The sequence below is a fragment of the Cebus imitator genome, unplaced genomic scaffold (genome assembly GCF_001604975.1).
Source record: "Cebus imitator isolate Cc_AM_T3 unplaced genomic scaffold, Cebus_imitator-1.0 Scaffold82, whole genome shotgun sequence".
NCBI classification, from domain to species: Eukaryota; Metazoa; Chordata; class Mammalia; order Primates; family Cebidae; genus Cebus; species Cebus imitator.
Window position 1 is genome coordinate 4537014 of NW_016107397.1, and position 13648 is coordinate 4550661.

Sequence of the window (13648 nt, forward strand, 5' to 3'; positions counted from 1 at the left end):
CTCCAAGAAATATGGGATTATGTGAAAAGACCTAATCTACATTTGATAGATGTACCTGAATGTGAGGGAGAGAATGAATCCAAGCTGGAAAACACTCTTCAGGATATTATCCAGGAGAACTTCCCCAACCTAGCAAGGCAGGCCAACACTCAAGTCCAGGAAACACAGGGAACACCACAAAGACATTCCTCAAGAGGAGCGACCCCAAAGCACATAATCATCATATTCACCATGGTTGAAATGAAAGAAAAAATGCTAAGGGCAGCCAGAGAGAAAGGTCAAGTTACCCACAAAGGGAAGCCCATCAGACTCACAGTGGATCTCTTGGCAGAAACCCTCCAAGCCAGAAGAGAGTGGGGGCCAATATTCAACACCCTTAAAGAAACAAACTTTCAACCTAGAATTTCATATCTAGCCAAACTAATCTTTTGACGCAAAGGAGAAAGAAAATTCTTTATGGACAAGCAATTGCTGAGAGATTTCATCACCGCCAGGCCTGCCTTACAAGAGCTCCTGAAAGAAGCACTAAACAAGGAAAGGAACAACCAGTACCAGCCACTACAAAAACGTACCAAATGGTAAAGACCATCGACAAAATGAAGAAAATGTGTCAACTAATGGGCAAAACATCCAGCTAGCATCAGGGGCAGGATGAAATGCACACATAACAATATTAACCATAAAGGTAAATGGACTAAATGCCACAATCAAAAGACACAGACTGGCAAATTGGATAAAAAGTCAAAACCAATCAGTGTGCTGTATTCAAGAGACACATCTCATGTGCAAAGACACACACAGGCTCAAAATAAAGGGATGGAGGAAGATTTATCAAGCAAATGGAGAGCAAAAAAAGAAAAAAGCAGGAGTTGCAATCCTAGTCTCTGATAAGATAGACTTTAAACCAACAAAGATCAAAAGAGACAAAGAAGGGCATTACATAATGGTAAAAGGATCAATGCATCAAGATGAAATAACGATCGTAAATATATACGCACCCCATATGGGAGAACCCAAGTACAGAAAGCAAGTTCTTAATGACCTACAAAGAGACTTAGACTCCCACACAATAATAGTGGGAGACTTTAACACTCCAATATCAATATTAGATCCACAAGACAGAAAATTAACAAGGATATCCAGGACTTGAACTCAGATCTGGACCAAGCAGACCTAATAGACATCTACAGAAATCTCCACCCCAAATCCACAGAATATACATTCTTCTCAGCACTGCATGGCACCTACTCTAAAACTGACCACATAATTGGAAGTAAATCACTCCTCAGCAAATGCAAAAGAACAGAAATCATAACAAACAGTCTCTCAGACCACAGTGCACTCAAATTAGAACTCAGGATTAAGAAACTAACTCAGAACCACACAACTTCATGGAAACAAAACAATTGGCTCCTGAATGTCAACTGGATGAACAATAAAATGAAGGCAGAAATAAAGATGTTCTTTGAAACCAACAAGAATGAAGACACAATGTACCAGAATTTCTGGGACACATTTAAAGCAGTGTCTAAAGGGAAATTTATAGCAATAAATGCCCACCAGAGAAGCAAGGAAAGATCTAAAATAACACCCTGTTATCAAAATTGAAAGAGCTAGAGAAGCAAGATCAAAAACACTCAAAAGCTAGCAGAAGACAAGAAACAACTAAGTTCACAGCAGAACTGAAGGAGATAGACACAAAATATCCTTCAATAAATCAATAAATCCAGGAGCGGGTTTTTTGAAAATATCAACAAAGTAGACAGACTGCTAGCCAGATTTTTTAAAAAAGGGAGAAGAATCAAATGGATGCAATAAAAAAAGATAAAGGGGATATCACGACTGACTCCACAGAAATACAAACTACAATCAGCAATTACTACAAACAACTCTATGCACATAAACCAGTAAACCAGGAAGAAATGGATACATTCCTGGACACTTGCACTCTCCTAAGCCTAAATCAGGAAGAAGTTGAAACCTTGAACAGACCAATAACAAGGGCTGAAGTTGAGGCAGCAATTAATAGTCTACCAACCAAAAAAAGTCCAGGTCCAGATGGGCTCACAGCTGAATTCTACCAGACGTAGAAAAAGGAGCTGGTACCATTGCTTCTGAAACTATTACAAACAATACAAAAGAAGGAATCCTTACCAAATCATTTTATGAGACAACATCATCCTGATACCAAAACCTGGCAGAGACTCAACAAAAAAAACTTCAGGCCAATATCCATGATGAACATAGATACAAAAATCTTCAATAAAATGCTGGCAAACCAATTGCAACAGCACATCAGAAAGCTTATCCATCATGATCAAGTAGGCTTCATTCTGGGGATGCAAAGCTGGCTCAACATACGCAAGTCTATAAACATAGTTCACCACATAAACAGAACCAAAGACAAAAATCACATGATCATCTCAATAGATGCAGAGAAGGCCTTCGACAAAATTGAATAGCCCTTTATGCTAAAAACTCTCAATAAACTAGGTATGGACGGAATGTATCTCAAAATAATAAAAGCTATTTATGACAAACCCACAGTCAATATCATACTGAATAGGCAAAAACTGGAAGCATTCCCTTTGAAATCTAACACTAGATGAGGATGCCTTCTGTCACCACTCCTATTCAATATAGTATTGGAATTTCTAGCCAGAGCAATTAGGCAAGAAAAAAAAATAAAGCGTATTCAGTTAGGAAAAGATGAAGTCAAATTGTCTCTATTTGCAGATGACATGATTGTATATTTAGAAGACCCTATCATCTCAGCCCAAAATCTCCTTAAACTGATAAGCAACTTCAGGAAAGTCTCAGGATATAAAATATATGTGCAGAAATCACAAGCATTTCTATATACCAATAACAGACTAACAGAGAGCTAAATCATGAATGAATGCCCATTCACAATTGCTACAAAGAGAATAAAATACCTAGGAATACAACCAACAAAGGATGTAAAGGACCTCTTCAAGGAGAACTACAAACCACTGCTCAAGGAAATAAGAGAGAACACAAGCAAATGGAGAAACAGTCCATGCTTATGGTTAGGAAGAATCAATATTGTGAAAATGGCCATACTGCCCAAACTAATTTATAGATTCAACATTATCCCCATCAAGCTACCAATGACCTTCTTCACAGAACTGGAAAAAAACACCTTAAACTTCATATGGAACCAAAAGAGAGCCCACATAGACAAGACAATCCTAAGCAAAAAGAACAAAGCTGGAAGCATCATGCTACCCGATTTCAAACCGTACTACAAAGCTACAGTAATCAAAACAGCATGGTACTGGTAACAAAACAGAGATATAGACCAATGGAACAGAACAGAGGCCTTGGAGGCAACGCCACACACCTACAACCTTCTGATCTTTGACAAACCTGACAAAAACAAGCAATGGGGAAAGGATTCCCTCTTTAATAAATGGTGTTGGGAAAACTGGCTAGCCATGTGCAGAAAGCAGAAACTGGATCCCTTCCTGACACCTTACACTAAAATTAACTCCAGATGGATTAAAGACTTAAACATAAGACCTAACACCATAAAAACCCTAGAAGAAAACCTAGGCAAAACCATTCAGGACATAGGCATAGACAAAGACTTCATGACTAAAACACCAAAAGCATTGGCAACAAAAGCCAAAATAGGCAAATGGGACCTAATTAACTCCAGAGCTTCTGTACAGCAAAAGAAACAATCATTAGAGTGAACCAGCAACCAACAGAATGGGAAAAATTTTTGCAATCTATCCATCTTACAGAGGGCTAATATCCAGAATCTACAAAGAGCTAAAACAGATTTACAAGGAAAAAAACAAACAAACCCATCCAAAAGTGGGAGAAGGATGTGAACAGACACTTTTCAAAAGAAGACATATATGAGGCCAACAAACATATGAAAAAATGCTCATCATAACTGAGTATTAGAGAAATGCAAATCAAAACCACATTGAGATACCACCTCATGCCAGTTAGAATGGCAATCATTAAAAAATCTGGAGACAACAGATGCTGGAGAGGATATGGAGAAATAGGAACACTTTTACACTGTTGGTGGGAGTGTAAATTAGTTCAACCATTGTGGAAGACAGTGTGGCGCTTCCTCAAGGACCTAGAAATAGAAATTCCATTTGACCCAGCAATCCCATTACTGGGTATATACCCAAAGAATTACAAATCATTCTATTATAAAGACACATGCACACGTATATTCATAGCGGCACTGTTTACAATAGCAAAGACCCGGAACCAACCCAAATGCCCATTGATGATAGACTGGACAAGGAAAATGTGGTACATATACACCATGGAATACTGTGCAGCCATAAAAAAAAAAATTGATGCGTTCGTGTCCTTTGTAGGGACATGGATGAATCTGGAAACCATCATTCTCAGCAAACTGACACGCTAACAGAAAATCAAACACCACATGTTCTCACTCATAGGTGGGTATTGAACAATGAAAACACATGGACACAGGGAGGGGAGCATCACACACAAGGGTTGTTGGGGGGGGGGGAAGGAGGGACAGCAGAGGGGTGGGGAGGTCGGGGAGGGTAACATGGGGAGATATTCCAGATGTAGGTGACAGGGGGCTGGAGGCAGCAAACCACCTTGCCATGTGTGTACATACGCAACAATCCTGCATGATCTGCACATGTACCCTAGAACCTAAAGTACAATCAATCAATCAGTCAATAAAAGAAGGAGGAAAAAAAGAAATCTCCAGCAAGCCTCTATTTCCTTTCAGTCAGCTCTTCTTCTGCTGGTTCTGCCCATTGCTCCCTGGCAATGTACTTTTATACTTCCTTTAGTAAATCTGCCTTTCTTTATCTACAACTGTCTTGGTAAATTCTTTCACCCCTATGCCACCAGCGCAAATACCCGTCATTCCCCCAAGTGTATTCTGTATTCTATACGGTTTTTGTTTTGCAAAATCCCATTTCTCTTGGTTATCTTGTAATATTCCTCCCTCCTCTCCTGCCCCGCAGGCTTGGCTTTTGAGGTATGGATGAACAAAGCAGCCCTTCTTTTTCTTGAAGATACCTGCAAAAACATCACTCAGGAAGCTCAGAAGAGTTGAAAGGACTTTTAGCAAATTTCAAATACAATCAAGATAGAATTGCTGTGAATATGGGGAAGTGGAGGGTTGATCTGACATGCAAGAAGCTCCGCAAAGGCACAGACACTGGCAGAGAAGGGGGACCTGCAATCAGCTACATGTGTGCATTCACACGGCTTAAAGAAGGGTAGGGAGGCCATGTTCTGGGCTAGATAACTGTTTCTTCTGTCACCAGTGTCTCCTTTTGTACTGAGCTCAGTTCTCCTCCCAAACTCTCCAGATTGTCCAGGTGCAGGCACCCATGGCCTTCCTCCATCCTCTGGGAAATGGACAACAAGTCACAGGAAGGGCAGGCTATTTCTTGAGCAAGGCAGATGGTACCTAGGGAACAGCCAAGGTTTGAGTCAGGTCAGAGAGAGTGCAGAGCTCCACGCCCTGGAGGTCACATCCCTCTGGCTCCAGACCTGCCCTCCCTCATTCTACCCCCCAATCTAGGGTATAACCAAGATAGGATAAATCAAAGGAGAAGAAATACAAATACATGAATAAAATCACAGACCCATAGTCAGCACCTAGAAGACACCTCAGCAATCATCTAGTCCATTAATGGGTGACAAAAACAAGGGTTTAGAGAAATGAAGTTCCAATACAAAACCCAGGCCCAACTCAAGACCTTCAGTGAAGTAAAAGAAAGACAACTGACATTAATAAGAACAAATGAAGGATGGGTATGGTGGTTCATGTCTGTAATTCCAGTGCTTTGAGAAGCCGAGGCAGGAAGGTCTTTTGCGCCCAGGAGTTCAAGACTCATCATGGGCGAATCATAGCAAGACCTCAAGGGTGCAATAAGCTATGATCACACCACTGCTCTCCAGCCTGGGCGACAGAGCAAGACCTTGTCTCTTTTAAAAAAGAACAGTGGCCGGGCGCGGTGGCTCAAGCCTGTAATCCCAGCACTTTGGGAGGCCAAGGCGGGTGGATCACAAGGTCAAGAGATCGAGACCATCCTGGTCAACATGGTGAAACCCCGTCTCTACTAAAAATACAAAACATTAGCTGGGCATGGTGGCGCATGCCTGTAATCCCAGCTACTCAGGAGGCTGAGGCAGGAGAATTGCCTGAACCCAGGAGGCGGAGGTTGTGGTGAGCCGAGATCATGCCATTGCACTCCAGCCTGGGTAACATGAGTGAAACTCCATCTCAAAAAAAAAAAGAACAAATGGAGATATCTTGAGTGAATGATCAATGCTGTGTTAAGGTGAAGACTAAGATAAAAGACAACTTCTATTTTCAGCATTATAGCAGACTACTCTTCCACTCAAAGCCACAAACGTTCTAAATAAAATGTGAGGGAACTTCAAAAAGTTCATGGAAATCATGGAAAAATGGAATTAAAAGGTTAAAACATAAAATATTGTAACTGTATTTGGAGATAGGGAAATTAAGAAATAAAAAATAAAAATATATTAAAAATATAATGTTTTTATTTTGGTTTTATTTTTGGGTTCGAGACAGAGTCCTGCTCTATTGCCTAGGCTGGAGTGCAGTGGTGCAATCTTGGCTCACTGCAACCTCCGCCTCCTGGGTTCAAGCAATTCTCCTGCTTCAGCCTCCCAAGTAGCTGGAACTACAGGCATGAACCACCATGCCTGGCTAATTTTTGTATGTTTAGTAGAGACAAGGTTTCGCCAGGTTAATCAGGCTGGTCTTGAACTCCTGACCCCAGGTGATCCACCCACCTCAGCCTCCCAAAGTGGTGGGATGACAGGCATGAGCCAGCGGCGCTTGGCTGTGTGTGTGTGTGTGTGTGTGTGTGTGTGTGTGCGTGTGCACGTGTGTGTGTGTGTGTCTGTGTGTCTGTGTGTGTGTGTGTCTGTGTGTCTGTTAAATATATATATATATATATATTTAACTAGCTGGCCATGGTGGCGCATGCCTGTAGTTCCAGTAATTCAAGAGGCTGAGGCAGGAGGATCTCTCGAGCCCAGGAAGTGGAGGCTACAGTTGTACCACTGCAATCCAACCTGGGCAACAGAGCAAGACTCTGTCTCTTAAAAAAAAAAAAAAAAAACAGAGACAGGAATAGACAGCCTTAGGAGAAAGGCTAGTGGAAGGGAGACTATACAAATTTGAAAGAGTTTGATTCTAAGCCAAGAAGGATAAAAACAGGAAAGCAAAGGATCGGGTTGAAGCTCCAAAGCAGTGCCTTCCGGTAGAACATTCTGCAGAGAAGGAAATTTCTCTGTCTGCACTGTCCAATATGACAGTTGTCCAATAGCCACTGGAAACGTGGTTATTGAACACTGGTAATGTGGCTACTATGATTGAAGAACTGAATTCATAAGTTTTTATTTTATTTTAGAGACTGAGTCTTGCTCTGTCACCCAGGCTGGAGTGCAGTGATGTGATCTCAGCTAACTGCAACCTCTGCATCCTGGGTTCAAGCAATTCTCCTGCCTCAGCCTTCCAAGTAGCTGAGATTACAAGCATGTGCCACCATGCCCGGCTAATTTTTTTTAGATGGAGTCTCACTCTGTTGCCCAGGCTGGAGTGCAGTGGCACAATCTCAGCTCACTGCAATCTCTGCTTCCTGGGTTCAGGCAGTTCTCTGCCTCAGCCTCCTGAGTAGCTGGGATTACAGGCACACATCACCACGCCCGGCTAATTTTTGTATTTTTAGTAGAAAAGCAGTTTCACCATTTTGACCAAACTGGTCTTCAACTCCTGACCCCGTGATCCACCTGCCTCGGCCTCCCAAAGCGCTGGGATTACAGGTGTAAGCCACCACCCCCAGCCCTAAATTTTGTATTTTTAGTAGAGGTGGGGTTGGCCATGTTGGCAAGGCTGGTCTCAAACTCCTGGCCTCAAGTGATATGCCCACCTCAAACTCCTGAAGTACTTTGATTGCAGCTGTGAGCCACCACGCCTGGCCAATAACTATTTTAATTAACTCAAGTTAAATAGCCATGTGTAGCTGGCTGCTGCAGTTTAGAACAAGTGCGACTCTAGAGAATCCAAAGGGAGGGCCTCCACAAGACAGGCTCCTAAATCCAGACCGAGGACGAGAAGCAGGGCACTGTTCCCTGGACACTCACCAGCCACTATGAACAGAAAGATGTTGAAGCCCAGCACGTAGTAAGGCCATAGCACGGAGAACTGCAGGTGGCTGAGCTTCATCCGCAGAGCCTGGATCTCCAGGGCATGCAGCACCAAGGCCAGGAGGGCGCAGACCGCTGCAGGGTTATAGGGAGGCACCCTGGCTCTTCTCCCATGCTGCCTGCCTTCCCTCCAAACTTCACCCCCTGTAGCTCCTGCCTGGAAGTTCCTTCATCCTTGCCCCCTCTCTGGAAAAAAAAAAATCTCCCACCCTACAGGCCTGTCCCTCCTTCCTTTCCCACTCATCTTGAAAGCCCGTGTGCCTCACCTCCCAGGGAACTATCATCAGAACTCCCTTTCCTAGCACCCTCTGCATCTGCCCCTAGCTCACTTCAGGTTGCACCCTCTGGGTTTGACACTTTGGATTAAATGCAACTCAGTTTTCCTACTGCATTGTGCTCTACCTCCACCATTTGCCTGGGAGCCTCTCAGGATGGAGCCTGGGTCACCCTTTATAAATGTCAAAAGGGGCCAGGTGCAGCGGCTCATGCCTGTAATCTCAACAATTAGGAGGCTGAGGCAGGAAGATCGCTTGACACCAGCAGTTTGAGGCCAGCCTGGGCAACATAGCGAGATCCCCATCTCTACAAAAACAAACAAAAAAATCGTTTAAGGTGGTGCATGCCTGCAGTCCCAGCCACTTGGAAGGCTGAGGTGGGAGGATCACTTGAGCCCAGGAGGTCGAGGCTGCAGTGAGCTATGAATGCACTACTGCACTCCAGCCTGGGTGACAGAGTGAGACTCTGTCTCTATAAAGAAAAATTATGCCTCTCTTGACATCACAGAGACTGAGCACCCCGCTTTCTCTGGACTCCTCCTCCCCAGGCCCTGGCAAAGGTCAGGGATCACCTGGCTTTTCCACACCTGTGAGGAAGCTGATGAAGGCTAACACAAAGTTTTGCTTCCAGGTCCTCGGGAAGAACTTGGCTGCGAAGGGAACCATGAAGAAGGTGGTGAGGAAAGCCAGGATAATTGCAGAGAGCAGGAAAAACCGGCCGAGGAGGATGTAAACTGCAGGGGAGGGAGAAGCAGGGCTGAAGCTGGGAACCCTGACCCAAAAAGGACAGAGTCCCACAAAGCCTGGACAGAGCTGGCCCCCGGACCCACCACCACCCTCGGGTCCCAAAGCATGGCCTTGGGACCAAGGTTGTGACCATGCCACTTTGGCCCCAGGAATGCTCTGGCCCCACAATTTGATTCCCAATGACATAGAAATATATGAAAAAAATTAAATTGACAATGTCAGACACTGAAATCATCAGTTCTTAATAAATATTTTTTCTCTTTTTGAAACAGGGTCTCGCCTTATCACCCCAGCTGGAGTGTGGTGGTGTGATCTCAGCTCACTGTAACTTCGACTTCACAGGCTCCAGCAATCCTCCTGCCTCAGCCTCCAGAGTAGCTGGTACTATAGGCATGCACCACCACACCTGCCTAATTTTTTTTATTTTTATGTTTTGTAGAAAAAGGGTCTTGCTCTGCGGCCCAAGCTAGAGTGCAGTGGCACTATCATAGCTCACAGCAGCCTCAACCTCCTGGGCTCCAGCAATCCTCTCATCTTAGCCTCCCAAAGTGCTGGGATGACAGGTGTGACCCACCATGCCTGGCCTTAACAAATATTATGTGAATTTGGAAAACCATGTATCATCCACTAGGGGAAAATGGTGGTTTTAAAAAGTAACACAAAATCAATCTCTCATGATAAAATTTGTTGCACGTGCAAATGTGGAGAATCACACCTGTATTGATTACCCTGAAATAACTCACCTGTGGAAAATTAGAACTTCGTGAGGTCAAAACGTTCTGAACTCTGAGAGAGTCTCCACACACTTATTTAATTTTCCTAGCTAACAGGAGTGAGACTGGGTGTGATGGCTCACGCCTGTAATCTCAACACTTTGGGAAGCTGACGTGGGAGGACTGCCTGAGGTCAGGCGTTGGAGACCAGCCTGGGCCACATAGTAAGGCCCCATCTCTACAAGAAAATTTAAAAAGTTGGGCATGGTAGGGCACACCTGTAGTCCCAGCTACTTGGGGGGCTGAGGCAGGAGGATCACTTGAGCCGAGGAGGTAGAGGCTGCAGTGATCTATGATCATGCCAGCCTGGACAACAGAGCAAGATCCTGTTTTTACAAAACATAAAATTTAAAAATTATCTGGGAGCTGTGGTGTGCACCTGTAGTCCCAACTACTCAGGAGGCTGAGGTGGGAAGATCGCTTGAACCCAGGAGTTAGAGACTACAGTGAGCCATGATCATGCCACTGCACTTCAGCCTGGGCAACAGAGGGAGACCCCATCTTTAAAAACAACAACAACAGCAGGAGTAGTGAAACAAACCAAAATTAGCAGAGCCAGAGTCTGGTAACAGGGTGATTTGTTCTCCAACTGCTGGCATGATGCAGAGCCATGTGAAAATGAGTTTGCACACCCTCCCAAGCTGGCAGAGTGGGCAGCTGGCAGTGGAACCAGGAGTCAAAGTTACTGTTGAAGTCCCAGATATCCCAGAGTCTACCCTGTGTTAAACAAGCCTGGTTAATTTTTTGTGTTTTTTGGAGACAGGGCCTCACTCCGTCCCCCAGGCTGGAGTGCAGTGGCATGATCACAGCTCACTGTAGCCTTGAACTCCTGGGCTTAAGCGGGAGCCCTCCAACCTTGGCTTCTTGAGTAGGTGGGACTACAGGTACATACCACCATGCTCAGCTGTTTGTTTTGTTTTGGTTTTCATTTTTGTAGCAACAGGGTTTGGCTATGTTGCCCAGGCTGGTCTCAAATTCCTGGCCTCAGCAATCCTCTCACTTTGGCCTCCCAAAGTGCAAGCCACTATGTCCAGCCCTGAGCTCATCAGATTTTGTCCCCTCTGCCCAGATTCTGTTCTTTCACCCCCCACCTCTGTCCCCATACTGGCCCCATCTCCCTCTTCCCCATCCCTGCCTCCATCCCTCCTTACTGGATAAGGGCCGAGGCTTCCAGCATTTGACATGGAAGCAGTTCTCAAACGGACCACTGAAAAAGACTTCGTGGGACTCCTGGTTCATGAGCCGCACCCAGAAGGGAAAGATGGAGACCACCACTATGAGCAGGTAGCCTAGGGAGGTCAAGGCCGGGACTATGACCCAGGAGAATCCCTTCATGTCCTAGTCCTCCAACGTCAGCAACACCTGCGTAAGAGAAAAGTGATAGCACAGGTGGGACTGTCAGGCCAGCCTCTCCAGCCACCAATGGCCAGCAGTTCAATTCAGTGATTCTCCAGTCTGAAATTCTGTGGATCCAGAGAATGCTTTTTCATACGCATGTAGATGTGTGAGAAAAGGAGAGAGAATGGGGGAATATAGGACTGCCAACTTTTGATTTTGCCAAGGGCATTTAAAACAATACAACTTATCTACTATCACTGGTTTGGTTTTTATTCAATTTTTTTGTTTGTTTTTAGCCCAGGCTGGAGTGCAATGGCGTGATTTCGGCTCACTGCAACCTCCACCTCCTGGGTTCAAGCAATTCTCCTGCCTCAGCCTCCTGAGTAGCTGGGATTACAGGCGTGCACCACTATGCCCAGTTAATTTTTGTATTTTTAGTAAAGATGGGGTTTCACTATGTTGGCCAGGTTGGTCTCAAACTCCTGATCTCGTGATCCATCCGCCTCAGCCTCCCAAAGTGCTGGGATTACAGGTGTAAACAACCACGCTTGGCAAATTTTTTTTTTTTGGATACAGGCTCTTGTGACACCCAGGCTGGAGTGCAGTGGTGCAATCATGCCTCCTGGGCACAAGCGATCCTCCCACCTCAGCCTCCCAAGTAGCTAGAACTACAGGTGTATGCCATTACACCTGGCTGATATTTTGTTTTTTGTTTTTTGTTTTTAGTCAGAACTCTTGAGCCATGGTTTTGTTTTGTTTTTTTTTTTTAGAGACGGGGTCTTGCTATGTTGCCCAGGCAACTCCTGGGCTCAAGTGATCCTCCTGCCTTGGCCTCTCAAAGAGCTGAAATTACAGGTGTGAGCCCCCACACCTGACCAAATTATTATTTTTTAAAGGACCCATAACACCAGGAGGTAAGAAGAGCTGTGTACTCCGTGGTGGTGCCTGGACCAGCATCTGAGGACCACTGGCTTGGCAGAAGGTTCCTGGACCCCGAGGCCCCTCCAGCGCCTGAGCTGCAGCCCCACACCTTCCAGGCCCTGGCACCTCCCAGGAAAGCCGGTAGCTGCCCTGGGGATAAAGGAAGCGGGCGACCTAAAGTGCATCCTGGGTTGGAACGGGAAAGAGACCTTCCATTCCCATTGTTTCCTCCAGTAATTTGTGGCAACTTGGGCTGCACATTGACCCAGAGTGGGGTCAGAGGTTCCTTCCTGCTGACGATCCTCTTAGACCCTTTCTCCTGAATGCCCAGGACTCCGCCCTTCCGTGGCCCCAAAGCCATAGGGACATTTTCAAGACCCGAAGCTGAGCCCTAACCTGGCCATCCGTCCCCAGCCCCTGCCCCGCTGGGGCCCACAGCCAGTTAGGTGACGCTCAGCCTTGGGTGGATAGGGGGACTTCCCCACATCCTCTCCCCTCCCAACCTGTGGGGCCACCTTGCTCGCACCGCTACTAGTCTCCCCCCTACCCCCGCCGCCACCTGCGGCACTGTTGTAGGGGTCTCGCGTCCCGGGGCTGGGCTGCCTTCCAGGCAGGTCATGGTGGGACCCTCGCCCGCCCCTCCAGGCTCTACCGGGCTCCTGGAGCTTCCGTTGGCCCCAGAGTCCCCAGCGCAGAGCCCGCTGAGTCTGGGCCTCTGGGCCGAGCTCCAGCTCTGCCGAGACGCGTGCTCAGCCTTCTCTACCTGCTGCCCCCTGGCGGGTGGAGGAGGGGAAAACCTGGGCCTGGCGTCTGCCCACAGTACCGGCCTCGCCTATGGGTGGGTGGGGGCGGAGGAATAGAGGGCGGAGGGATCGGAATTCAAACTCTAGCTCTACCGTTACCAGCGTGGGGACTTTGGATAAATTTCCTGTGTCTCCTGGGTCCTGGGCTTCTCAACTGTAAAATGGGAACAATAATAATATTAATAATATAGTGCTAACAGAATTAACACAAGTATATTAATAATATACTATTAACATTATTATATTAATATAATGTTAATAGTATTAATACTTACATTCATAATATAGTGTTAATAGCATTACCACTATTATATTAATAATATAGTGTGTTAGTATTAACATTATTACATTAATAATACATGATTAATATGATTCTCAAGTCTTAACAGCCGAATTGATCAAGTAGAAGAAAAGATATCAGAGATCGAAGACCAACTTCATGAAATAAAACAAAAAGACAAGATTAGAGAAAAAAGGATAAAAAAGAACGAGCAAAGTTTCCAAGAAATATGGGACTATGTGAAAAGACCTAATCTACGTTTGATAGGTGTACCTGAATGTG

At 45.3% G+C, this 13648-nt stretch overlaps 1 protein-coding gene across 1 annotated transcript in view; it reads right to left on the minus strand.

Moving 5' to 3' along the window:
* Positions 1-5015: 5015 nt before the first annotated feature.
* The window catches only part of TMEM225B (transmembrane protein 225B), a 40690-nt gene continuing 32057 nt past the window's right edge, over positions 5016-13648 (minus strand). Inside the window, exons 2-5 of the mRNA XM_037740331.1 lie at positions 11176-11386; positions 9092-9238; positions 8167-8304; positions 5016-5452 (exon numbers count right to left, since the gene is read on the minus strand). Coding sequence (XP_037596259.1) covers positions 5280-5452; positions 8167-8304; positions 9092-9238; positions 11176-11359 — 642 coding nt within the window. The 5' untranslated portion in view covers positions 11360-11386 and the 3' untranslated portion in view covers positions 5016-5279. The remainder of the gene's footprint in view (positions 5453-8166; positions 8305-9091; positions 9239-11175; positions 11387-13648) is intronic.